Raw genomic sequence first — 24,455 nt, 5'->3', positions numbered from 1 at the left:
TATGAGAGCATGTATCATACTCCATAATATGATAGTAGAAAACGAACGGGATGAATGCAGTCAGTTTGATGTCTCGGGATTCCAACAAGGCGAAGGCAGCGGAAGTTCACATGTCGATTTAACATATTCTACAGATATCCCTACAAATATCGCCAATCAGATGGGTGTTCGAACAAGAATTCGTGATAGACAAGCGCATCAACAACTGAAAGGTGATTTGGTTGAACATATATGACATAAATTTGGACGTGATCAACACAACAATTGAACTTGGATGCCGCTTTCAAATTAGTATTGTTTATTTTAGTAATCTTTGTTTTAATGTTTTAATGTTTTTATTTTAAAATCTATGTTTAAAATGTTATGTTTGACTTTGTTTTATTTAATAAATAAAATTAATCTTTGTTTGAAATTTTATGTTTAAAAAAAATTTAATATTTTTTTATTTGTTAAGAACCTTAATTAAGAAACCACCAATAAACCACTATAATTAAATGTTTCCTAATAAAATCCCTTATATTAAATTTAATAGTTAAAAAATTATTAAACTCCACTTAAGAGACACTTAAGGGTCTCACTAATGAACATGCTCTTATCACTAAGCTGCTCCAACTCTGAATAAGCAGAATTCATTGTGTACCACCCAACACTTGTCTATGTAATGCCAACAAGGTGCTGCAGCCTCAACGATGAGCATCAAAACTCTCCAGATTCAAATATGACTCAATGAGATATCAATTTGATCATTTTAATTATTTCAAATATTTTCTAATAATTTTGTGGTCAACATGTAACTCTTTGAATTTTGGAAAAATCAATAAAACTATCAAAAACGCAACACTAGTTTTGAACATTGGATGTGACTTAAGGTATCTATAATTTGATTGGAAGGAAAAAAATGGCCTTTTATTTTGCAAATTATATTTTAATTTACTTACCTTTTTGTTTTCCAAAGGATTGACATATCCATGTATTTCTATTTAAGTGGAAAAGAGCATCCAAGTAATGTGAATCTACTGGAAAATCTCTTAATACATAATAATATTAATATCTAATTTATTAAGTGTAGATAAGATACTAATCGAACAAGATTTTTTTGGCATTTTGATGTGTAAATACAAAATTGCATTACTTATTAGTATTAGATATCGTTTTAATTCGCGCGAGTGTGAATAAAGTAAATCGGTAACAAAAAGTTAAACTTGACCAAAACTTGGTCCGTTACAGTAAAAAAAAAAAAGAAAAAAGAAAGGAACCACATCAAGGGTATAATTGTCAATTATCCTACTTTGATTCGATCCACTTCAGGTTGAAGACTAACCACATCTCCAAAGAGAGAGAGAGAGAGAGAGAGAGAGTTAAAAACAAATCCATCCAAGAGCAAACGGAGGAGGAGAGAGATTGAGAAGCCTTCAGATCTGCCTGTAAAAACCGTTTTGTGTTACTTCTCAATCACACAAAAGCTTTATAACTTTCGATGATTTTTCATCATGAATTTCGCTTGACTGGGGTTGGTGTTTGTTTGTCTTTGTGCAGGGCGAATTAGGGTTTGAGTAGCATGTCTTCGCCGTTTTATTCTCCGACAAATATGCAGCAAGACATCGGTCAATCTCCTCCTGGGTAATTTTCTCTTCTCCATAATCTCTCTGTTTCGTCTTAATTAATGTGAATCTTGAACTGAATTTTGTCGGAAATTGGGACCAGTCTCCCCCCCCTCTTTGAGACCTAGATTGTAATGTGAAGCTCGAGACATGAGAACCAACAGTTCTTGAGTTTAAAAAGATTAGATTTGAGCAAAAGTTGTGTCTTTAGGGTTGACTATTGTGTGCGTGTCTATGGTCGATTTGACATTTGATTCCTAATAAAGTTTTTTTCACCGTTACAGTATATTTGAACTGCATGTCGTTTTGTTTGTTTTGAGGTTTAAATGTCTAAATGTAGCTATTGTTTGATGTGAGTTAATGTGTTTGTGCTAATTTTTACATGCAGGTTTGATAATGAACCAGTTCCAGTGAGTACCTACCAAGACACCGAACCTGTACCGCTCTCAACTTATCACGAAAACGAACCTAACCAACCCCAAGCCACTCAGCAAGAGCTGGACGACTTCTGGGAAAACGGTTTCAACAGGGAAGAGGCCATTCAAGAGCCAGAGCCCAAGGAAAACGGAAAGAGGATCGTAGACAACAGCTCTTTCGCTCCCGGGGAAACCGATCTCAACCAACTCCCACCGATCCCGCCTGTTTCAACCGGTCAAGGTCCTCCCTACGCCCCTGTTGACTGGCCAAGCCCTGGTGATGTTTGGACTTGGAGAGTCGGGAGGAGAGTGACTGCTCTTGGGTTTCATCAAGACAGGTTCTTGATTCTCCCTCAGAGGCTTCAGCAGAGGAATGTCCCAAAGTCTTTCGCGAGCAAACCGGCTCTTGCCCGTTATATCCAAATGAGTTTCCCTGAGATGGATGCTGATGCCTTCTTTGCTTCGTTTAGCTGGAAGATCCCTGCTCTCTTCCAGCCTGCTGACAAAGGTAAAGACATTGATAACTCTGGTGTTCTTAGTTTGAGCTAAGCTGGTTTCTTTTCTTTTGTTAGTTGATGCTGCATCTCTCTTTGAGGAGACACCGAAGGAAGTAAAGACCGAAGGAGCTGCTCCAAATGATAAAGAAGGAAACTCCAGATACAGCCAGAGGAAGAGGAACCCTATGCCCACGTTTGAAGCCGCTGTAGAGAAACCTAAAGCCACCAAGAGGAAGAAAGGCGCAAAAACTCCTGGCACCACTGGACCTCAATCCTCGACCAAACCGAAACCATCTCGACAATCTTCGAGACGCTCTTCTAACCAACAGAGCGGTGGTGCTGTGGAGTTGAACCTCCAGAACGAGGAGGAGGAAGGTGGACCTGCTGCTGCTACTGCACCAAACACTAGTGGCAGGAGAAAGAAACGCAGAGTTAATGTTGAGGAGGAAGACGTCTCGATCCCTCACATCTACGTCTCTCCAATGAACGGTGTCCTTGCTGTCTCTCACGAGCCTATCGATGTTGACCCGATAGAGTTCGACAGCTACCTCAACTCTCTTGAAAACCTTCTTCACCAAGGTCCAGAAGATGCTGGAACAGAGTCCTCTGTTCTTGTAAGGGCAAGCTCTCCAATGAGAGAGTACGAATGGGCTGAAGCTCGTATGAAGATCTCGTCGCTTCTAGAGAAAGACTTCCCTACTCTGTTCACTTCCAAGGACGCTGCGGAGATAGCAGCCTTAGCAACTAAGCTGAGGAAAGATCCAAACCTCTCCGCTGAGGAGATAGTGAGGCTGAAGCTCATGGAAGAGATTCCAACGTTCAGCGAAGTGTTTCAGGAGAACAAAGCTGTGATCGAAGAAGCAGACAGGTTCTTCTCTGCTTTAGAGCTCAACAAAGCTAAAGTAGCTTCGCTTAAGTACGAGTACAGCGATCTGAAGCACAAGCTAGGGAGTATCCAGATAGAAGTTGACGAGAACTCTGAGGCAATCCGCCAGATTGATGAGCAAATCGCTCAGCTTCAAGCGAGGAGGGGTGAGCTGAAGAAGTACATTGGGAGCAAGGAGAAGGAGAAGGTTGATCTGAGCTACGGACAGAAGATGGTGGCGAACTCGATTCCTAAAGTGGTGCAGGAAGTTCAAGCAGCTAACTCGAAGAAGCCTGAGTGGGAATGCAAGAAGGAGAATGCTCTGAAGCGTGAAGAAGAGATCCTCTCTAAGTTCAATCCACTCAAAGGCTTCTTCCTCTAAAAGAAATCAAAATCTGGCAGTCTTACCTTTTAGCCAGTCTCGTTGTATTATTATTAAGTAGCGGCTTTTTTATCTTTTTGTGGGGATTTATGTTGCAGACTTCTTGAAACCTTTTCCTAGGCTTTTGGGGTTTTATGCTTATGTATGCTTTATGTTGGATGTACTTTGGAAACTGTCAGTTGTAAGCGAGCTCTTTTGATGGAGACTGGTTCTTCATGACTCTGCTTAATAATGTGGCTAGTCTGCATAACACCAAGTCTTGTTCAAGTTTTGGTTAGTTGATGTATTGATGTTGTGCATTCATGTTTTAGCTTTGATTGTATGTATGTATATACATAATGTGCCAAGATCTTTATCCATACATGGTGAATGACACAAAACGTTTAACATTTATCTCACAATTGGTTATCTTCCTCGCTATTCGTTTTCCAAAGTGTAAAATATTGAACTTCTTCTTTAGCTTGGAGGTTACGTTGTGGGAGTATAACAGAACAATGATGAAGCATTTCTTTGAAAAGCTAAATTGTTGGCAGTTGACTAAAAGTATTGTCTGAAGAAAGACGAGGTTGATCTTAAGCTACTGTCCCTGAACCTGTATGAAACAAAACGAGGACTTGTCTTCTCTTACACGTTTCTTGATCAAGAAACTCACAAAGATTCAAATGAAAACGTTCATAGATATAATTACATAAGCTGTCTTAATCCAAAGCAGAGACATGGCTCGATTTTACAAAACAAGAACTAGCCTCCCACTTCCCACACCTTGTCCAAAACCATCATCACCCCCCTCTGAAACCGTCTTAGGAACCGTAACAACCAAAGCCCCATCAACACAAGCCACGGTAACAAGCTCAGGCCTCGTCGTCTCCGGAAGCCTAAAACGCCAGACATCAAGCTCCAACTCATCCAACGACAAACCCAAAGACAACCCATTTGTCCTAACGACGATCTTGGTAATACCCGGATGGATCTCCACCATATACGCCGTCATCTCCCCTCCGCCGCCGCGAAGACCGTCCGTCTCCGCCACGAATCTGAAGCAATCGGGTTTCTCTTCCACGGAGACGTCTGCTTCGGACCTTAGCGGAAGCTCGAGAACGCGGTTGAAGATGTGAGGTAAGCGACGGAGATTCTTTCCGGGTTCTCGGGTCGGGTTATGGTGATGATGGTGGTGGATCAATGTGTTGTTGTTAAGAATTGGATGGACTCTCATGGCTTTTCGGGTCGGGTTTCTAGATAAGAAGCGATTGGATCAAAGTCAGAATGAGATTACAGATCGATTCCAAAACCATAAAAGAACAAAAAGATTGCGTCTTCCTCTTCTTCTTTTCTTTATCAATGGCTGCAAAGGCGGCGATCAGAAAAAAAGAAAAGAAAAAGTGAGATAAGGGAGTTCCTTCCTTTTACCTGAATACCCCTGTTTTAGTTTTATACCAGACTACGTCATTTTCTACTACCTTCTGACTTGAACCTTACAGAGTTACAGTGGATACATTTCAACAGTAAAAACTCATTACCTTTGAAGCTTTGACAGTTAATACGGGTGAAAATTTGATTCATCCTCGATAATCAAGTAGTAAGACTGTAAGCCTTATGTTATTAGTATTTTACTGAACAAAGAAGATTAAACGTTATACCACATTCTCTGTTATAGAAAATAGAAGTTTAGAAAGTAAAACACCACTCTCCAATATGTAGCTTGTTAATTTACAAACATAACTTCCGATTAAATAGCCCTTGAATATACTCAATGTTTTACGATAAAATTATTAAATAATCATTTATTAAAATCATATTTCTTTTCATATTATTGTATTATTTTTAAATATGTAAGTATGAAATAAAAAATTCAAAAATCAAACGACTATCATATAAATAAAAATGTTGTAACTCCAAAATAGAGTAATGGCTAGAGTTATTTTTTTTTCATGGAGTAATCTCAAAATGGAGTGGAATTAGAATATATTTTATTTTAAAATGATGTTTGGAATAGAAAATGATGTCGGATTGGATATGGCCTCATGACCACACAATAATATTCTAAAATGATGTTTGGAATAGAAAATGATGTCGGATTGGATATGGTCTCATGACCACACAATAACAAAATGCTGATCTTGAGCCTAAGAAGATTAACATAGGGTCTGAAACATTAAATGGAATTTTTCACAAGGAAAGATGTTTTTACATTACATCTGTGTCTTGAACATCGCCTACTGCACTGCTGCATTAGTTTATTGTGCTCTCTACTATTATTACATGTTTAAAAGTAACGATTAAAGTAAAAGATATATATGACTATGCATCATGTAGACGCATAATACATAATACACATATATTGACTGATGGATACAGATACCAACTCTGCCCGGAGCAAACAAGTAAAGCAATTAAACAAAATTTATATCTAAACATAATTATTTTCTTAACACTACAATTTCTTATTTATTTGAGTCATTATCATGACATCTTTTTAATATCAGTAAGCATATTTAATTGTCAGTTTCTTCCGACATCATCTCCAAAGACCTGCATTCGCTGCTACAGAAGGCTCTATCTCCCCTGCAAAATTAAGTCACCACAAATTTGTTAATTACCTTTGTAAAATTCAAATACAAAAATATTATGTAATATTATGAAAGAAGTGTAAAAAAATATGAGTTTTACCTGTACATGAAAATGTCATCACGAGGTCCAAGATTCTTCTTACAGTTACAGCAGCTACTGAGAAAGCTGTCGGGTGGTATACAATCCGAATCGTTAACCGGGTCGGAGCTTCGAAAGAAAACGACGCCGGGCTGTCTCTCAACGATACAGTTATCGAATATATGGATCGTTTTCGGGTTAGGCCCGTGACACGTCACGCACGTGTAGTCCTCCGATAGTTCCATCTCGCTGATCGAGAAGTAGCCCGTGAAGATTCGGGTCGACCCGATACCCGCTTTCTTCGTCTCTTCCGGCGGAGGAGAAACCGGAGAATTTTTCGTTTTGGTCCCGAAATCCGACGAGGATCGTGGAGAATCCGGGACCCGGATCCTGAGTTGTGACCCGAATAGTACTGTTCCGGATCTTGGTCGGGAGAATAATTCGGGTACCGGGTTTTCATCTTGGACAATGGCGAGTCCGATTCTTGTGGGTTCGAGCTTGAGCCGGGTCTCGGGTTCGTGGGTTTTCGGGTTATCGGATACAAAAGGGTTTTTCAAAGCAGAGAAAGGTTTGGCGTCGAGGATTGAGGTTGGGCTCGCGACGGCGTCGTTTTCAGTGAAGCTTTTGAAGCTGGTGAAAGCTGTGAAGAGGCGTGGAAATGTTTTGGGCGTAGGTTTACTCTGTTTCTGGTTCGTATCCGCCATTAATGCTTGCTTGCTTCTCGATCTCTTTTTTAGCATAATTCACTGCTCAAAAAAATCAAAGCTTTGAACTGAATTGTCTTCGTAGTTTGCAAAGAGAGAATATTTTCATGAAAACTAACCTCAACGATCAGAAAAGTTTCAGACTTTGTGGAGCGTTCCAGAGAAAATAAAGGTGATGCAGTTCTGTTGCCTCCATGATGCTGAGAAAATATTGAAGTGTACAGTGAAGAGAAAAGTAGAGTACAAGAGAAAACAAAATGAAAGTAACTGAAAAGATGAGAGCTTTGTTATTTGAAGGAAAACAAAAAAAAAAAGTATTTTTCACTCCCGACTTTCTCGCATGTAAACGTAAAACGTTCAGCTAGAGTTTGGAGGAAGAAGAAGCAAACAAAAACAGGAAAATATAATAAATAAATAAAAAGAGAGAAAATGATCCGTTTGCTTTTGCTTTTTTTTTAATGTTTGTGACTTTAGTGGGTTATAGTTTCGATGACCTGAGGGAAAAGAAGAGAACAAAACAGCCCCACTGATTCTCTCCCCGTATCTAAAAACCCTCAAAACTTGCCATGAAATTGCATACCAGAAACAGAGCACTGAAGACACACACACACACACCACTTACTAACGCCTGTATGAGTTATATATATACTCTTTATGCATCTATTAGTATTTATTTTGTATAGCTAAGTCTGTGTAGCATGTATAATGTATATATAAGTTAAGTATAGAGAGCGAGAGGTACAATGGAAATCAGTGGGTTAGGAAATTAAGATGAAAACCACTCAAAGCTTTTAACTTCATGCAGTTTCCCAAATTCTCACCATTAATTTTATTAATTTATTACATTATTATTATTATTTTGTCTGCCATTATTTATGAATTTATTTTCTGCTTTTTGGTGTGCCAAGGTACCACTCACGTCGTTTTCTACTGGCCCTTTCGTCTTTCGTTATTTTCCTTTGGATTTTTTTCTTTTAGTTTTCTTTTCATAATCTTTTCTGCTTATTGGTGGAAAAGAGAACTTTATCAATTAAATAAAAAAGAAGAAGTTGGCAATTCTCACTTCATTACTTGCATATTTCTTTTTTTTTTTTTTTTTTTAAATAATACTTTATATATATATATATATATTAAATCAACCCAAAGAGGGACTACCGGAACAAGACCTCCGGTTAGCCGATGGAGAAACAGAGATCCCAAAAATAGATTAAGTTTATCACTAAATATAAGGAAAAGTAAACGCAAAAATCCAGCGGGAGGGAAAGAATCTCGACTCAAAGGATCGTTACCAGTCACTCGTCATCGCCAGAGTTTTTTTTTTTTTTTTTTTTTTTTAAATAATACTTTATATATATATATATATATTAAATCAACCCAAAGAGGGACTACCGGAACAAGACCTCCGGTTAGCCGATGGAGAAACAGAGATCCCAAAAATAGATTAAGTTTATCACTAAATATAAGGAAAAGTAAACGCAAAAATCCAGCGGGAGGGAAAGAATCTCGACTCAAAGGATCGTTACCAGTCACTCGTCATCGCCAGAGATACGCGGCCAACGACGCCGACTTAAATAAATCAAGCCGACCACTGCATCTTCGCGTCCTTCTCAAAAGAGGCGCCGGCACACAATTTCGAGAATCACCAGAACTTCTTACTTGCATATTTCATTTACTTGTTTAATAAAAAACATGCTTGTAAGTTGTAACCTAGCATCATTTGTCCAAAAAAAAAACTATCATCACCGTCGTTTTCGGGTAAGCCGGCGGCAAGTTGATCCGATCCCCTTCGGAATTGTTTTTTCTTTTATATATAAAATATAAAAAACAGGTTTGAGCACACTATAACCAGATAGGTGTTACCTCCTTCCTATTGATCATGGTCCGAGTATCATATTGATGTATTGCCATTTTGTCTGGAAATTTTCTTTCTTAGATTAAGTTCATAGATGAATGAATATAGAGGCAAAGCACTTCTTACTTGACAGGGTGATTGTGGTCGGGTGGTAAGGAGGCGGGGTTGGTACGCTAACACGTTTCAGGTACGACCCACCTGCTGCACAAAATTAAGTCACAACTATTCTTGTCACCTAACATGGATATGAGCCTATGCTTTAGGATCCATTTGAATGCCCAGAGAGATGATATGTCTGTTGGATGCACCTCTTTTGGAGATTAGTCTGGACTTGGGATACCTCTAGGTTAATAAAAAAAATACTTCTTACTTATTGGTGATTAGGTAATTGTTCTAAACAAAATCCAACATAGTAAAAGGTGGAAAGAACAAAAATTTAAGAATATGATTTTCAGAAACAAAATATCTTATTCTATTCCATTTTCCTTTAAAATAAGGGATGAAAAGTGAATGGATTTTGGATATTAAAAAAATTTAAATCATACCTGAAACATCTCCTTAATTTCCAATAAAATGAAAAAGAAACATAAATTATACAAAACTGTTAATTTTTGCCGGTTTCTCGGTGTGAATTCTTCCCTGATTTTTGTATCCATTTCCAGATTTAATCCAAGCCATATTCATCGCTAGATCAAATTAAGGTATATATATATGTTAGGTTAAACGCTTTCCCATAAATTCTTACAAAACAATGAATTCATATTCGTTTTCAAGGCCTTTTGATTTTGAGATGGTTTCAAACAATTTAACTAGCTACATACTATTTTGAATTAAAACTGCATATATTTTGTTATTATTAAACCTAAAGAATCACATAATGAATAGAAATGGATATATGGTTTTGTTTCACCGCTACATTACGATGTGTTTAGGTAATTTTCCATTGGTACAGAACATTAGTTGTATAACTTAAGAATATGTACGGGGTTTTAGTAAAATCAAACAAAATCGAAACCAGGAAAGGAGTAACTATATCAATGAAACAAGCAAGTGGTTTTCTCAACGGGAGACAAATCGAGATGATGTTTCATTACCCAGAATTGTTAACTTCCATCTTGTAAATCAACATCTTTGATGCAAATTTTCCTTTCGTGTAATGATTTTTGGTACCTTTTAGGTGATGAATATGATGGTGATATTGTTAGCATGGGAGTGTGGGTGGACTTGGTCACTCAGCATCGGAATGGAATGATAAACGATAATACGTACGAATATATTTCACAATCTTAAGTGATCTCTTTTGCTTTCCTAGCTGGCTAGTCTCTTTGCAAGGTGGACATTGTACACACTGATAAATAATTTTTATAGTTTTATCACACGCTATGACACGGAAACGTTTTGACATTATTCCTTTGTCGAACTTTACATGAAGTTCATGGACATATTAGTATATCAATTTCAAGAAACATACATTTTTTAATCACAGATCCTTACGTGATTATGATTTCATGATTGGTAAAAATATTAAGAGAGAATGTAGTTAGTTTTTTTAAAAACCATGTCAGAAGTGTCTACACTCTACAATATCAATATTTCTGTTAATTAGAAACATTGCCGCATATGCCTATCAAAAACAGGGACAAGAAATCATAAATGGATTTAAGCATTGTTTTTGTTTTTGCAAAACATGATAATCATCAATTTGACTTTATTAGTGTAAATTCACAATAGAGAAGTGAGAACTAACATCATGAGTCGTGTCATGACTTGTGAACACAATCCATCATATATATCATCGTGACCGTCCGTGAGATCAGAATCTAATCTTTCTGTTGTTGTCAGGAAGGGTCCACTCTTTTAAGAATTATAGATAGGTCCCAGCAAATAGCCATCTGAAAGCACCAAGAGGTTCTTCCACGTGGACTAAACAGGGACCACATAAGCTAACATCAGCATTCACTGCTTCTCTGTCGCATCATCTATCTTTTACGCAGAAAGTAAAACTAAATTTTAATAAGAGAGGAGTGAAATCATAATATTTGTGGAAGATGAGCGAGCACACAAGGCGAATACATTTGGCCTCGTTCATTAACTCTCTCAAAATACTATTTCAGCCGAGAAGTGGTTTTGTTGGGTTCCTTGGCCAGGATTTATTGAAATCGTGTTTATCATTTTCTCTTTGAAAAATGCGTTTGTAACAAAATTAAGTTGTGATGTATGTGTGTGTGTCCATCAACAATTTAATATCGATGTGATGATGGCTCACGTACTTCAATATCGGTGTTTAGAATTGACAAGCACAAATCATGAAGAGTGCCTTGGTTCAAACTTGAAGTAGCTTGAGAGTCAAGCAATCACTTCCTAATGAGAAAAAAAAAAAAGAAAGTTAGTTTTAGATAACCGTTATCTATATGTTTTCTAATGAGTTTAGGATATTTAAGAGATATATATAGGGTGTCATTGTGTGGCATAATGTGTGTGTGAGAGCTTTAGTTTTGAGATATTTTCTAAAGCATTGTGTGAGATTAATAAAGAGTTTGAATTTGAGTTAAAGATTTTGATTCAATAATTGGTATCAGAGCTTCTATTGGATCAAAAGATACTTGTTGAAGCCATGGGAGATATCGTGCAATCAACAAGCATTACGAACTACAAGAGCAGGGGCTCTACGACCATACAGTGTCCATTGCTTAACGACACCAACTACACAGTGTGGACAATGCGAATGAAGGCAGCATTGAAGGTTCATAAGGCCTGGGAGGCCATAGATCCAGGAGAAGAGGATGGTGAAAAGAATGATCTAGCAAAGGCGTTGCTGTTCCAATCTATACCAGAGACTTTGATACTACAAGTAGGGAATCTCGACACCGCAAAAGCGATATGGGAGGCCGTAAAGATGCGACATATGGGAGCAGACCGTGTGAGAGAAGCACGTTTACAAATCCTAACAGCTGATTTCAACCGGTTAAAGATGAAAGAAAGCGAGACAATTGATGGTTTTGTTGGAAGAATCTCTGAACTTTCATCAAAATCGGCGGCATTAGGAGAAGACATTGATGAGCCAAAGATAGTAAAGAAATTCCTCCATAGTCTACCAAGAAAGAAGTATATACACATTATAGCTGCTTTAGACCAGGTCCTCGACCTTAATAAAACAAGTTTTGAGGATATCGTGGGTAGGTTAAAGGCATATGAAGAAAGGATTACCGAATAAGAAGAAGAGAAACAAGAAGATCAAAATCAGAGCAAGCTTATGTATGCTAACGCAGACTCACAGACGCAAGAGAAGTATGATCCAACGAGAGGAAGAAGCAGAGGAGGTCGCTTTCAATATCGAGGTAGAGGCCGCGGGAGATTTGGATATCAAGGGAATGGATGATATCAAGGGAACGGAGGCTATTATCGTCAACAAGAGAGAGATTTATCGAGGGTGGTATGTTTCAGGTGTGATAAAATAGGGCATTTTGCGCAAAATTGCCCTGATCGGTTGCTTAAGCTTCAAGAAGTACAAGAAAGTGAAAAAGAAACTACACATGAAGCAGACGAGTTAATGGTCAATGAGGCCGTGTTTCTAAACGAAAGGAATGTCCTACCAAAGCAATTTTTTACTACAGCAGGAGACAATCTGTGGTACTTAGACAATGGCGCCAGCAACCACATGACAGGGAACCTCAAATACTTCTCTAAAATCGATGATAGCATAACCGGAAAGGTGAGATTCGGCGATGATTCTCGAATAGATATAAAAGGAAAAGGCTCAATTCTTTTCCATACATCAAGAGGTGAAAAGAAAATACTCTCCGACGTCTACTACATTCCTGACCTCAGAAGTAACATCATAAGTCTCGGCCAAGCTACGGAATCGGGATATGAGATAAGGATGAAAGAAGATCACCTGTTTCTCTATGACCGTGATAAGAATCTTCTGGTGAAAGCAAAGCGCTCACCGAACCGTTTATATAAAGTGGTTATGGAGGTAGAAACCACAAAGTGTCTACAACTACTTCACAAAGAGACATCAAAGTGGCACTCTCGCTTGGGACATGTAGGCCTAAGCAATTTGAAGATCATGGTTGATAAGAGACTAGTGATAGGTATGCCACGTTTTACTATCGAGAAGGAAACTTGTGAAGCTTGCTTGCGTGGGAAGCAAATACGAAACCCTTTTCCAAAAGAAAGCTCATACCGTGCAACTAAAGTCTTAGAGTTAGTACACGGAGACTTGTGTGGTCCTATATCACCACCTACAGCCGGTGGCAACAGGTATGTGTTTGTCTTGATTGAGGATTATTCAAGATATATGTGGACCATTCTAATGAAACAGAAGAGTGAAGCGTTCGCAAAGTTTAAGAAATTTAAGGCTCTGACTGAGCAAGAAGCGGGATGTAAGATCACAACATTGCGTACAGACAGAGGAGGAGAATTTACTTCATCAGAGTTCAATCTGTATTGCGAGGTTTCGGGAATCAAACGGCACCTAACGGCACCATATTCGCTGCAGCAGAACGGAGTTGTCGAAAGAAGAAACAGAACGCTGATGGAGATGACACGAAGCATACTAAAGCACATGGACGTTCCAAACTACATGTGGGGAGAAGCAGTGAGACACGCAACCTATCTCATCAATAGGATAGTGACGAGGACTTTGGTAAGACAAACTCCATACGAATGTTTCAGAGGAAAGAAACCAAACATAGAGCACATAAGGGTGTTCGGGTGCGTTGGCTATGTGAAGGTTGATTCACCGCACTTGAGAAAGCTTGACGATCGATCTCGCGCTCTGGTTCATCTTGGAATAGAACGCGGAACACAAGCTTATCGGTTGGTTAATCCAACGACTAAAAGGATTGTGGTTAGTAGAGATGTAGTGTTTGATGAAACACACAAGGGAAAGTGGCTAGAAGCAGAGAAAGGTAGCAATGATAAGTCTGATATGATAGACTTTGGCTTAAAAGATATCTGTGATCAAGAGACTTCAGGTGATAAAGAAGATGGTGATGTGAAGACTGAAGTGTCGGATACGGTTCTCGCCGATGGAAGCAATGATCAAGAAGAAGCTCCATTCGAGCTGAGACGATCTTCACGAGTGACCAAGACACCTAGCTATCTCGACGATTATGAACTGTTAGTAGAAGAAGATGAGATGTATGAGACGTTATATGAGATTGAGTATGAGCATCTCTTAATGTTGGTAAACGAAGAACCGTGGAATTACGAAGAGGCAAAAGAGCTTAAGGTCTGGAGAAACGCTTGCGAAGATGAGATTAAATCAATAATAAAAAACGAAACTTGGATGTTAGTTGATCTTCCTCACAACTGCAAAGCGGTTGGGCTAAAATGGATCTTCAAAGTTAAGCGAAACTCTGATGGAAGCATAAACAAATACAAAGCGAGACTTGTTGCCAAAGGTTACATACAGAAACATGGGATAGACTTTGATGAAGTCTTCGCTCCAGTTGCTCGGATCGAGACCGTGCGTCTAATCATTGGCATAGCGGCTACACGAGGATGGGAGCTGCATTATCTAGACGTCAAGACGGCCTTTCTCTATGGAGATCTTAAAGAAGAAGTCTATGTATCACAACCTGAGGGATTCATAGTAAAAGGAAAGGAGGCCAAGGTTTATAGATTAAAAAAGGCGCTTTACGGTATGAAACAAGCCCTGAGGGCTTGGAATGAGAAGCTCAACGACACACTACACGAGCTAAACTTCAAGCGATGTCTCAAGGAACCATCATTATATCGAAAGGAAGAACAAGGATGCCTCTTGATCGTAGCGGTTTACGTAGATGATTTGCTCGTGACAGGCTCAAGCATAGAGATGATAGTCAACTTTAAGAAAGGTATGGCGGCAAAGTTTGATATGTCTGACCTTGGTAAACTAAGCTATTACCTAGGGATAAAAGTTATGCAAAGAGAAGGGTGCATCGAGTTGAGTCAAGAGAAGTATGCAGCAAGGATCATCGAAAAAGCCGGATTGAAGGAGTGTAATACAGTACACATACCTATGGATGCAGGCTTAAAGCTATGCTAGGTAGAAGATGAAGTAAGCGTTGATGAGATGGACTATCGAAGAAACATTGGATGTTTACGTTATCTAATACACACAAGGCCTGATCTCGCGTGTAGTGTCGGAGTACTAAGCAGGTACATGCATAGCCCAAAGGAGTCCCATAAGGCCGCGTTGAAACAAGTGTTACGTTATCTGAAAGGAACGCTATCATATGGACTCAAGTTCGATGCAGTAACACAAGAAGGCTTGATCGGATACAGTGATAGCAGTTACAACGTTGATCCGGACGACGGCAAGAGCACCACATGACATATATTCTATCTGGGAGGGAATCCAATCACATGGTGCTCTCAAAAGCAAGAAATAGTTGCCTTGTCCTCGTGTGAAGCAGAGTTTATGGCTGCAACAGAAGCATCTAAACAGGCGATATGGTTAAAGGATCTTCTCGGTGAAGTGTTTGGACAGTCGAGTGAAAGGGTGGTGATGCGTATCGATAACAAATCAGCAATAGCGTTGTCCAAGAATCCAGTGTTCCATGGACGAAGTAAACACATTCACACACGATTCCACTTCATACGAGAATGTGTCGAAAAAGGCTTAGTAAAGATTGAACATGTTGCCGGAGTAAAATAAAAGGCGGATATACTCACCAAAGCACTGGAAAGAATCAAGTTTAAAGAGATGAGAGAGTTGATTGGAGTCCAAGATGTGTCAAGAGGAGATTTCAAGTTTGAGGGGGAGAATGTTGGTTCAAACTTGAAGTAGCTTGAGAGTCAAGCAATCACTTCCTAATGAGATAAAGAAAAGGAAGTTAGATTTAGATAAACGTTATCTATATGTTTCCTAATGAGTTTAGGATATTTAAGAGATATATATAGGGTGTCATTGTGTGGTATAATGTGTGTGTGAGAGCTTTAGTTTTGAAATATTTTCTAAAGCATTGTGTGAGATTAATAAAGAGTTTGAGTCTGAGTTAAAGAGTTTGATTCAATAGAGTGACTAGCTGTTTTTTTTCAATTTCAGATATTGCAGGGATGTTAAGTACCAACTATTGTTATGAAACTGAGAAAGTCATAAAAAAGATTTAAATAAAAACCAACTGGCGACCAATCTATAAAGACTTGTTCCATTTCCAATTAAAACCTTGAATCATATAATCCCTACATGATGCTAATAATATGCATAGCACAGATCTTATATAATTTTACACAACTTGATGTTGTTTTAGAACAAAAAAGTTGGGTATGTAACCCAAACGAAAACGATTTTTCCATTTGTACAATAAAGAATCTAATATTTCATCTGTTCTCAAAATATTTTTTTAAGAGTATTCACATATATTAAAAATATAATAAATGTTTAGAATTAAATTTATTATATACTTTCTAATAGCTGTCAACCATTGATATTTAATCATCAAATGTTTACAATTAATATTTTAAAGTATACAAAATACTTTTACAAGAAAAAATGTAAAAAAAAAATATTTTTGGGAACGGAGAAATATATCTTTAAAACTAGGGAACATTGTATAAGACTACTCCAACTAAATTATGTTAAAACTTTAAACACCCAAACTTGTTTACTACTCAGTTTAATACCTCAATTAATTATTTTGTTCATTTTAATGCAATTTTTTAAAAAAAAATTGTTAATTTTAGTACTCAAACTATTTTTTAATCAAGATATTGGTAGTTTCAAACAAAATTTAAAAAAAATCTTCCAAATTAAAAAAAATAAGAAATTATAATTTAATTTTAAATTTTAGGATTAAACTAAATTTTGGATGAAAATTGAAAAGTATAAAAAATAATTCTGAATGAAAAATAAATAAATAAGTATTAAGTTTTTTTTTTTTAAAAAAAATTGATATTGAAAACAAATCTAAAACTAAAAATTGAAGCTTATCCACAATTTAGTTTCTTTTATTCCTAAACCTTAAAATAAAATTAGAAGTTTTTAAGATTTGTTTTTGAAGCTGAGAGATTTTTTAAAATTTCATTTGAAATTTATCAATATTTTGAATAAAATAAAAATAATTTCAATACTAAATTAGCAAAATTTATATATTAAAATGAACAAAATAATTAGTTGGGGTATTAACAGGGTAACAAAAAAGTTTGAATATTAAAAATCTTGACAACATTTAGTTGGAGTATTTTCTTTATGGAATATCCCCCATAAAATTATAACTAGTTTTCATTTCTCACTTTCTCATTAAGTAAGTTTTAATAAAACAAGATAAGTATATATATACAACAATATGAACATCTCATAAAATATAAAACTTCCACCAGCTGATCACTTAGTACAAACCTCAAGTCAGAGATACTAGCAAACGAATATGTCGAAAACAATTCGAGTTTATGCAAAGTTTTTTGTTTTGTTTGATCAACAAGTTTATGCAAAGTTTAAAGATGATGCATTAGATAGTAGATGGAAAATGTTCTGATAATATGTATATACGAAAGTGGTTGAATATGAAGTTGACACATTTAAGATTTGATAAGACAAGAAATGTAGTAAAACATTTATCATTTTGACGACACTATGCATGGCTTCTGTTCAAGTCGCATGCGTGATCTCTGATACTTCTCAAAGACTTTTCACACACTCTTTTTCCGTATTCTTCCTAAATATTTATTTACATATCGACTGACTACGATGACGTCTTGTTTTAATCCATAACACCCATCTATAATATAAGCCAAACACTTTCTATTCTGTAATAGATGCCAACATAAAACTTCAAATATTTAACTGAATATGTTATTTGGTGGATTATGGACAAGACGTAAAGATTATATATCTTCGTATATTAGTTTCTTCAGTACATTGAACTAAAGAGAAGAGTCACCATAGATCATAATTCATATGGCACGACTTAAAACAACTTATGACATGATAAGGACATAGAGACAGACGGGACCATCACTCGTTGCCGTAAACATCTTTTTCTTTGCAAACTTAAAATATCATTTCAACTAAAACAAGATCTTATGATCAAGTTACTTCCCATTATTTCCCTTTAATTATTATATTACTTATCATACTGAACAAAACTATACAAAAACATATCTCTAACCACTCCTCTGCAAAAACCATACTTTTTAAGCAAACCCTCTTTTTCAAACCCAACTTTCTCCAAAACCTTCTGAGATGCTCTATTCTCCACTTCCACCACCGCCGGAAAAACCTCGAAAGATTGGTCCACTGCCATCCTTACCGCTGCAGTGGCTATCCCCCGCGGCCCCGCCCCCAAAACTCTTTGGAGACTGCGTATCCGAGGTTAGCCCGGCAACTACCATCTCCGGAATCAGGCCTGATGGAGACGCAACCGATTGAACGACCGTCGTCAAGCAAAGAGATGGAACGACGCCATGGGTGTGGTATAGCCTTTTGGACGATGTGTTGTTGGGCTTCTTCTATAACGGAGTCCCTACGGTGGTAACGTGTGACGTCATCGTCACCGGGCCCATTTAAGAACGTCTTCGGCGTCTGAGTGATTAAACGACCGAAGGAATATTTTCGGTGATTCCATGGTTATATGGTTATGTAACTTGTATTGTCAGTTAATAACGGTTTAATTTGTTTTTTTTTAAATCTAATTATACGACGAAATAAATAAACAAGAGATGATTCTAATAGGCCATAAATGCCCATTAATTATTTGGGCCTATTTTCTCGTATCCACGTTCAAACTTATTATAAGATCTCTAAAACATTTTCAAGAGATTATTTTACTTTTTAATAATTTTGGTATATTTACTCTAATGATACTCTATTTAGAATAATACAGAGTAATAAACAAAAATAAATAAACTATCTAATCTTCTAATCTATTAAAACAAAAGTACAAATAAAAAATACCCCTAAAACTTACAAATTATTTACAATCCAATGCCATTGAAGTATTAAATAATCATAACTTTAAGTAATCTATGTATATTCCTATTTTATTAAATCATTTCTTAAATCTTTTTTACTCTCTTTAAAAAATTCGGTGACATTAATTTAGGAAAACCAGTTTACCATTACTTCCATACAAAAATACGTTCCAAAAATATAACAATTAGATGCCTATTATTTACAGAAGTATTAATGAATATATTTTTTTAAAAAAAAGTTATTTTTTATTGTTACATTTTATACTAATAATATAGTGATATACATAACTCAAGTATTTTTATTTTCACATTCAGATACCTTTGAAACATAACATAATTAAAACAAAGAAATAGTTGATTTACATAAGCAAACCCGCACTTACGAAAATTCATAATTTTATGTATATTTTTTATATAAATAATAGTCCAATGATCAAATATGATGAATGATGAAGAATATAAAATATCAACACAAAATTTAAATAATAAATATAACAATTTTATTATACTTTAAAATTTTGATCCATACAAAAAATAAAAAATACATTTGTGTCGACGCGTGATTCATATTCTAATAGTTTGAAAACCGAAATAACATTGACTCAATATAAAATATAAAAAATTGTTTAAAAATGCCATATTAAATAATTATTTCATACAGTAAAATTTTAAAATATAGGCTACTGTTTCTACAGTATAAATATTTATTTAAAAAGGTAAAAACGAATATCTGCACGGATGTACGGATCAAACTCTAGTTTTATTTATAGAGCAAACTTATTTCTTAATTTATAGTAAAATGAAGAACAGAGTTCTTTCATTCAACTATATTTTAAAGCGAGAAACAGAATATGGTTGGGTTGGAGATGCTATGATTCATACGAAAATTGAAACAAATTCTTCTTTCATTTGGGATACTTTTTAATTTTCCATCCACTATCTCTGGCTCTTGAGTTTTGAACCCAAAACATTCGGATTACTATTTGGAGAGTTAATGTTCTGTTTTTCAAATTTGTATTTTGGAAAATAATGCTTATTATTAAAGGTAAAGAGATCGAACACGCTACCCTTAAAGTAGGGATTCATAGAGGATAAAATACATTACACATCTCAACGAAATGTGAATAAATAGGGATTAACAAAAAAAATGCAATCTGAGTGTGGCATAAAAGCTTCATCGGTTTCAGGATAAACATGGATGAGAAGAAATCAGTATTTCAAGAAGATTGCGATGTAGGAAGCCACGGAAAGGAAGGTAAGAAGACGATATGAGATCTTGATAGAGCTTCCGTGTGACGATGATCCATCTCCTTCTCCTACTGGCACAGTTTTCGATCCATTTCCTGGTCCTATTCCCAAAATGAGTGCATTAGATAACATAGTATATACGGAGATCGGTGTGTCTTCATTGCATGTTTTTTTAATTTCATTTACCTGAAGAGTTTGGTGAATCTGTAGGAGAGTCAGTAGTAGAACCACCACCTAAAAAATGTTATAATACTTCATAAAATTCACAAGTTTTGGGGGGCTTTGGAACAATCTTGATTTTCTTGAAATTCTCTTACCGTTGTTACAGCGACTGACAGGAGGAGTTTGAACATTACAAGCCCTAGGCAAAGCAAGAGCCTGCGTTTGGTTAACGTTGATCCCAAGCTGAGAGCCTCCACCGTTGAGGGCTTGACACAAACAGTCAGGAGAAGACCTGACTACATTACCTAGCTGACTACAGCATTGCTGAGAAGGAGAGGTAGTGTTTCCTGTTATGTAGTTGAGACAGGGAGACATGCTGATCAACGCCGTTGTGCAACTGGACTGAGCAGAGACTCTTGTAGAAGACATCACAGCCATAAAAACTGTAAGCAACACTAGAACTCTTCCCATTTTCATGTTTCCTCGTGTTTGGAGAGAATCTAATCCTTTTGGAGTTTTGTTTTGTTTTATTTTGTTTTGTTGTGTTTGTTTGATTTGATTTATGGAGTCTTTGGGGGATTAAATGAAGGATATAAATAAGTTTTGAAATTTGATCAAAGAAAAAAAAATAATAAATAAGTTTTGAAGGAGTTAAAAATGATAAAAGGTGGCTTTAATATGGGCAAATCTCCAAAATAGCACATTTCTAAGTTTATATCACAAAAATAGCACTCAAAAACTAAAATGACCAAAATAGCACATTTCTAAGTTTATCCTTTGAAAATTTTAATTTTTTTATTTTTCAAAATTTGAAATTTTATCCCCAAAACCTCATTTCTCAATTCTAAACCCTAAACCCTAAACGCTAAACCCTAAACCCTAAACGCTAAACCCTAAACCTTAAACCCTAAACCCTAAATCCTAAACCCTAAACTCTAAACCCTAAACCCTAAACGCTAAACCCTAAATTCTAAACCCTAAATCCTAAACCCTAAATCTTAAACTCCACCCTTTAACTCTAAACCCTAAGTCTGTGACTTTTGATAAAACATTAAGTGCTATTTTTGTGACTTTTGACCTTGAGTGCTAGTTTGAGAACAAAAACTTGATTTAGTGTTATTTTGTCTTTTTCTCTTTTAATATTGGTGACCAACTTTTCCCCCTACTTTTCTAACAGTTTATTTTGCTCTGTTCGGACACGAAGTGTGTTGTGTTGTGAACAGAATTCATTCAGTTTGTTTTGGGATCGGTCGACGGTGGTCTTTGGCTGGGTTGTTGAACTACTTCGTGATTGAGGTTTTAAGAGTTCTGCTTATTACAATAAACAATATAGAGGTTTTTTCAGATTGACCCATTTGTTTGACTTGACTAACACGTGTCGATAAATCTCAGTTGGGACTTAGGATCATTTTGTCATAACTCAACAAGAAATTCATGTGCACAAGTTAAAATGGAATCTCTTGATTAGTTACAAAAACAGAACCAACCATGGATGAGTGGTTCATCTAACACAAACACCAATTAGATAATTAGATAGCTATCTACCACAATTCTCTATGCACGTGTATGCATCTCATTGGCAAGTCACTACCACAAACGACCCTATTAAACGAAAAAAGAACACAATTAGTTATAGTAGTTGACCTATACACACTTGCCTCGTTCCCTCCACTTTTGTCTACCTATAAAACCACAATTGCTTACTACTTCATAACAACACTCCTTCAAACACAAGAACAACAAACAAGCTTTAATTGATCTACAATGTCCAAGATCTCAGGACTAACGATTGTGTTAGTGGCCTTAATCGCAGTGCTAGTTTCTCCAGTTCGTAGCCAGCAACCGCCGCTTAGCCAATGTACTCCGTCTATGATGACGACCGTAGGTCCTTGTATGAGCATTTTAACCAACAGCAGTACTAATGGAACTTCACCTTCGTCTGATTGTTGTAACTCATTGAGGTCTTTAACTACCGGAGGAATGGGATGTCTCTGTCTTATTGTCACCGGAAGCGTTCCTTTTAATATTCCGATTAACCGTACAACCGCCGTCTCTCTTCCACGTGCTTGTAACATGCCTAGAGTCCCTCTTCAATGCAAAGGCATATACAATCATTCATCTCTATAACATTACATTTTCATGTACCTGATTAAATCAATTTTCTAATATTTTATTTCTGATTTTCTTATATTTTTGGAACAGCCAATATTGCTCCAGCTGCTGCTCCTGGTAGAAACAATTATTTACATCATCATCTCAATTAAATCACATGATTAGTTTTGCATGGAAGATTAACTAATTAGAGTTTTTGTTTGGAACAGGACCTGCTGGTACATTTGGACCGGCGATGTCTCCAGGTCCAGCAACAACTCCACTAGTTCCAGAGCCGACTCCGGAAGCTCAGACACCACAGTCCGATACAACCAAACCTTTTACACCAACCGTGGACGGTGCTGGTCCTACGTCTGACGACGGAGGAAGCACCAGTCGACCTTCTGTCACTCCTTCATCCGCCCACACTCTCTCACCATCTCTTCTCTTCTTCGGTGTCAGCCTCCTAGCTCTCAAATTCTACTGATGTCATTGTTCATTTGCTTCTCTTTGTATTTTTCATGTGATTTGATTTATGCTTTGGGTATATTTGTTTTGAGATATTGTCATTGTTTTGGGTGAGATTCTGAAGAAATACATCATTTGCTTGATCTTCAATGTTGATTTTTGAACTAAATAAAGAAGTCAAAAACAGTCTCCCAACAAAAGCAAATGTCACCACACAGCATAAATCAAACTAACTCAGACAGCAGCAGTTGTGACGTCCTGAAGGGACTGACGCCAAGCGTAGTCACGAGCTCCGTCTTTGTCAACAATCTTGATAACAAAGTTTGGAGGCGCAACGACCAGTCTTGATCGGATCTCAAGTATGCATTTGTCGACCAGTTCGATGGCTTCTTCAACAGACATGTCGCTGCGATAATGCCTGTCCATGGTGGAGAGGGATAAGTAGGAGCCGTAACCGAAAGCTCCCTTGTCAACTTTGTGAAGGGTTGCAATGTAGTCGATGTAGTAAAGGGATGCGCCACTCTCATTGTCGTAGCCAGCCATCAGGATATTCACGGAATACGGATTCTGATCAAAGACAGCAAACCCAAAACAAAAACAAGGACATATCTTAAAAAATTTGGCCATCAATGATAAGCGTCGAAAAAAATCATAAACATAACAGAAACAAGAAAATCCACAGAAAAAGCCATGGCCCATGGGCGTCTCCTGTGACAAGAGGACAAAGACGGCAGAAGCGTTTCTAGCCTTCTACAACAGTCTAAAACAAAGCTTAGTAGACATGAGAAACCTTCAATCCGAGTTCTCATCTTTTCCACAAATAAAAAAAGATGCATCAATAATATCAGACTATAACAATTTAAGGAAACTTGAGAACTCTTCTAGTGTTCAAATCAATTCGCTTTACCATGCTCTATATGACATTTTTAAGAACATTAACTTAACTAGACAATTCAAATATGATACCATGCTTTAAGGAGGCAAACCTTAACTGAAGGCCTAACAGAGGCAAAGCTTAACTAGACAATTCAAACTCACACACAACTCCTACAGTCACAACAACCAATAATAATCAACATAGAAAAATGAAATGGGTACCCACAAACTCAAGAAGAAATTAGTTATCAGCAAGAGGAAACAATTCCTCCGCAACAATAAAGCACACTAATAAGAGCAGAGAGAGAGAGAGAGAGAGAGAGAGGAGACCTTTCTCAAAGCAGTGGCGAGCTCGCCGCGAGTGAAGTTGGCGGCGGCGGCGGTGGTCAAAGGGATGCCGTTGCGGAACTTGTACAAGGACACGTTCTTCTGAAAATCGGGAAACTACCGGTCGCCTGGCTCGCCGCTGGCAGCAATGAGCTTGTGAGAGTCGAGAAGCATGATCTTGTCCTCGTTGTTTTTGTGGAGGAGGATGCTGTGCACCGCCGATGTATCCGCCGCTACGATCGCGAATCCCTTCCCCACTAGACCCAACACACACTCCATCTTCTTCCTTCTACACTTCCTTGTCCTTCAAACGGATCCTGGTTGGTTGATAGTTGAGTGAGCATGCCTAACCGAACCGATCGTTCTTATTTTCGGTTATCTTCGGTTATGGGTTCTAAACCAATCCCCAAGTTCCCCCCC

At 37.1% G+C, this 24,455-nt stretch overlaps 8 protein-coding genes and 1 pseudogene across 9 annotated transcripts; 4 read left to right on the top strand and 5 right to left on the bottom strand.

The window, feature by feature from the left end:
- Window positions 1–1,296: 1,296 nt before the first annotated feature.
- Window positions 1,297–4,041, top strand: LOC106314049. Of its 2 annotated transcripts, none has more exons than XM_013752000.1 (4): window positions 1,297–1,424; window positions 1,537–1,620; window positions 1,990–2,525; window positions 2,590–4,041. In XM_013752000.1, the coding sequence occupies exons 2-4, from the start codon at window positions 1,559–1,561 to the stop codon at window positions 3,759–3,761; spliced, it is 1,770 nt and encodes a 589-aa protein (XP_013607454.1). In that variant the 5' UTR covers window positions 1,297–1,424; window positions 1,537–1,558; the 3' UTR covers window positions 3,762–4,041. The 2 variants fall into 2 exon arrangements, with proteins under 2 accessions (XP_013607454.1, XP_013607458.1); XM_013752004.1 differs by having other exon boundaries at window positions 1,346–1,440.
- A 271-nt stretch (window positions 4,042–4,312) lies between these two features.
- Window positions 4,313–5,146, bottom strand: LOC106314074. Its single transcript, XM_013752022.1, has one exon. The coding sequence runs from the start codon at window positions 4,972–4,974 to the stop codon at window positions 4,489–4,491; it is 486 nt and encodes a 161-aa protein (XP_013607476.1). The 5' UTR covers window positions 4,975–5,146; the 3' UTR covers window positions 4,313–4,488.
- An 844-nt stretch (window positions 5,147–5,990) lies between these two features.
- LOC106314064 lies at window positions 5,991–7,729 on the bottom strand. The gene is made up of 3 exons (XM_013752013.1): window positions 7,231–7,729; window positions 6,429–7,153; window positions 5,991–6,323 (listed from the first exon to the last, which is right to left on the bottom strand). The coding sequence occupies exons 2-3, from the start codon at window positions 7,145–7,147 to the stop codon at window positions 6,254–6,256; spliced, it is 789 nt and encodes a 262-aa protein (XP_013607467.1). The 5' UTR covers window positions 7,148–7,153; window positions 7,231–7,729; the 3' UTR covers window positions 5,991–6,253.
- Window positions 7,730–11,577: 3,848 nt separating this feature from the next.
- Window positions 11,578–12,177, top strand: LOC106337637. Its single transcript, XM_013776759.1, has one exon. The coding sequence runs from the start codon at window positions 11,578–11,580 to the stop codon at window positions 12,175–12,177; it is 600 nt and encodes a 199-aa protein (XP_013632213.1).
- A 2,937-nt stretch (window positions 12,178–15,114) lies between these two features.
- LOC106337624 lies at window positions 15,115–15,741 on the top strand. Its single transcript, XM_013776737.1, has 3 exons — window positions 15,115–15,268; window positions 15,368–15,504; window positions 15,613–15,741. Exons 1-3 carry the CDS (start codon window positions 15,115–15,117, stop codon window positions 15,739–15,741), a joined length of 420 nt encoding a protein of 139 aa, XP_013632191.1.
- A 2,076-nt stretch (window positions 15,742–17,817) lies between these two features.
- Window positions 17,818–18,672, bottom strand: LOC106294232 (uncharacterized N-acetyltransferase YoaA-like). Its single transcript, XM_013729805.1, is given in 3 exon segments — window positions 17,818–18,229; window positions 18,232–18,447; window positions 18,449–18,672. Coding segments are annotated over 3 exon segments (498 nt in total). The 5' UTR covers window positions 18,518–18,672; the 3' UTR covers window positions 17,818–18,016.
- Window positions 18,673–20,008: 1,336 nt separating this feature from the next.
- On the bottom strand, window positions 20,009–20,820 carry LOC106297798 (non-specific lipid-transfer protein-like protein At2g13820). Its single transcript, XM_013733966.1, has 3 exons — window positions 20,429–20,820; window positions 20,298–20,345; window positions 20,009–20,212 (listed from the first exon to the last, which is right to left on the bottom strand). The coding sequence occupies exons 1-3, from the start codon at window positions 20,748–20,750 to the stop codon at window positions 20,073–20,075; spliced, it is 510 nt and encodes a 169-aa protein (XP_013589420.1). The 5' UTR covers window positions 20,751–20,820; the 3' UTR covers window positions 20,009–20,072.
- Window positions 20,821–21,979: 1,159 nt separating this feature from the next.
- Window positions 21,980–22,975, top strand: LOC106296788 (non-specific lipid-transfer protein-like protein At2g13820). The gene is made up of 3 exons (XM_013733016.1): window positions 21,980–22,374; window positions 22,476–22,502; window positions 22,595–22,975. Exons 1-3 carry the CDS (start codon window positions 22,038–22,040, stop codon window positions 22,849–22,851), a joined length of 621 nt encoding a protein of 206 aa, XP_013588470.1. The 5' UTR covers window positions 21,980–22,037; the 3' UTR covers window positions 22,852–22,975.
- Window positions 22,976–23,027: 52 nt separating this feature from the next.
- On the bottom strand, window positions 23,028–24,314 carry LOC106296794 (annotated as a pseudogene).
- Window positions 24,315–24,455: the final 141 nt, after the last annotated feature.

This window comes from Brassica oleracea, chromosome C1, assembly GCF_000695525.1.
Source record: "Brassica oleracea var. oleracea cultivar TO1000 chromosome C1, BOL, whole genome shotgun sequence".
NCBI lineage: Eukaryota > Viridiplantae > Streptophyta > Magnoliopsida > Brassicales > Brassicaceae > Brassica > Brassica oleracea.
Note: the sequence above shows the minus strand (reverse complement) of the source record. Positions and strands in the feature narration are given on the sequence as shown.

Bases quoted from the DNA above. Each gene is read 5' to 3' on its own strand.
- LOC106314049 (XM_013752000.1), top strand. From the start codon at position 1,559: ATGTCTTCGCCGTTTTATTCTCCGACAAATATGCAGCAAGACATCGGT. The intron at 1,621-1,989 runs GTAATTTTCTCT...TTTTACATGCAG, and splicing joins ATCGGTCAATCTCCTCCTGG to GTTTGATAATGAACCAGTTC. The intron at 2,526-2,589 runs GTAAAGACATTG...TTCTTTTGTTAG, and splicing joins CTTCCAGCCTGCTGACAAAG to TTGATGCTGCATCTCTCTTT.
- LOC106314074 (XM_013752022.1), bottom strand. From the start codon at position 4,974: ATGAGAGTCCATCCAATTCTTAACAACAACACATTGATCCACCACCAT.
- LOC106314064 (XM_013752013.1), bottom strand. From the start codon at position 7,147: ATGCTAAAAAAGAGATCGAGAAGCAAGCAAGCATTAATGGCGGATACG. The intron at 6,324-6,428 runs GTAAAACTCATA...TTAATTTTGCAG, and splicing joins GATGACATTTTCATGTACAG to GGGAGATAGAGCCTTCTGTA.
- LOC106337637 (XM_013776759.1), top strand. From the start codon at position 11,578: ATGGGAGATATCGTGCAATCAACAAGCATTACGAACTACAAGAGCAGG.
- LOC106337624 (XM_013776737.1), top strand. From the start codon at position 15,115: ATGCATAGCCCAAAGGAGTCCCATAAGGCCGCGTTGAAACAAGTGTTA. The intron at 15,269-15,367 runs GCAAGAGCACCA...CGTGTGAAGCAG, and splicing joins CAACGTTGATCCGGACGACG to AGTTTATGGCTGCAACAGAA. The intron at 15,505-15,612 runs GTGTTCCATGGA...GTAAAATAAAAG, and splicing joins TAGCGTTGTCCAAGAATCCA to GCGGATATACTCACCAAAGC.
- LOC106297798 (XM_013733966.1), bottom strand. From the start codon at position 20,750: ATGAAAATGGGAAGAGTTCTAGTGTTGCTTACAGTTTTTATGGCTGTG. The intron at 20,346-20,428 runs GTAAGAGAATTT...AACATTTTTTAG, and splicing joins TGTCAGTCGCTGTAACAACG to GTGGTGGTTCTACTACTGAC. The intron at 20,213-20,297 runs GTAAATGAAATT...TTTTGGGAATAG, and splicing joins AGATTCACCAAACTCTTCAG to GACCAGGAAATGGATCGAAA.
- LOC106296788 (XM_013733016.1), top strand. From the start codon at position 22,038: ATGTCCAAGATCTCAGGACTAACGATTGTGTTAGTGGCCTTAATCGCA. The intron at 22,375-22,475 runs GCATATACAATC...TTTTTGGAACAG, and splicing joins AGTCCCTCTTCAATGCAAAG to CCAATATTGCTCCAGCTGCT. The intron at 22,503-22,594 runs GTAGAAACAATT...TGTTTGGAACAG, and splicing joins TGCTCCAGCTGCTGCTCCTG to GACCTGCTGGTACATTTGGA.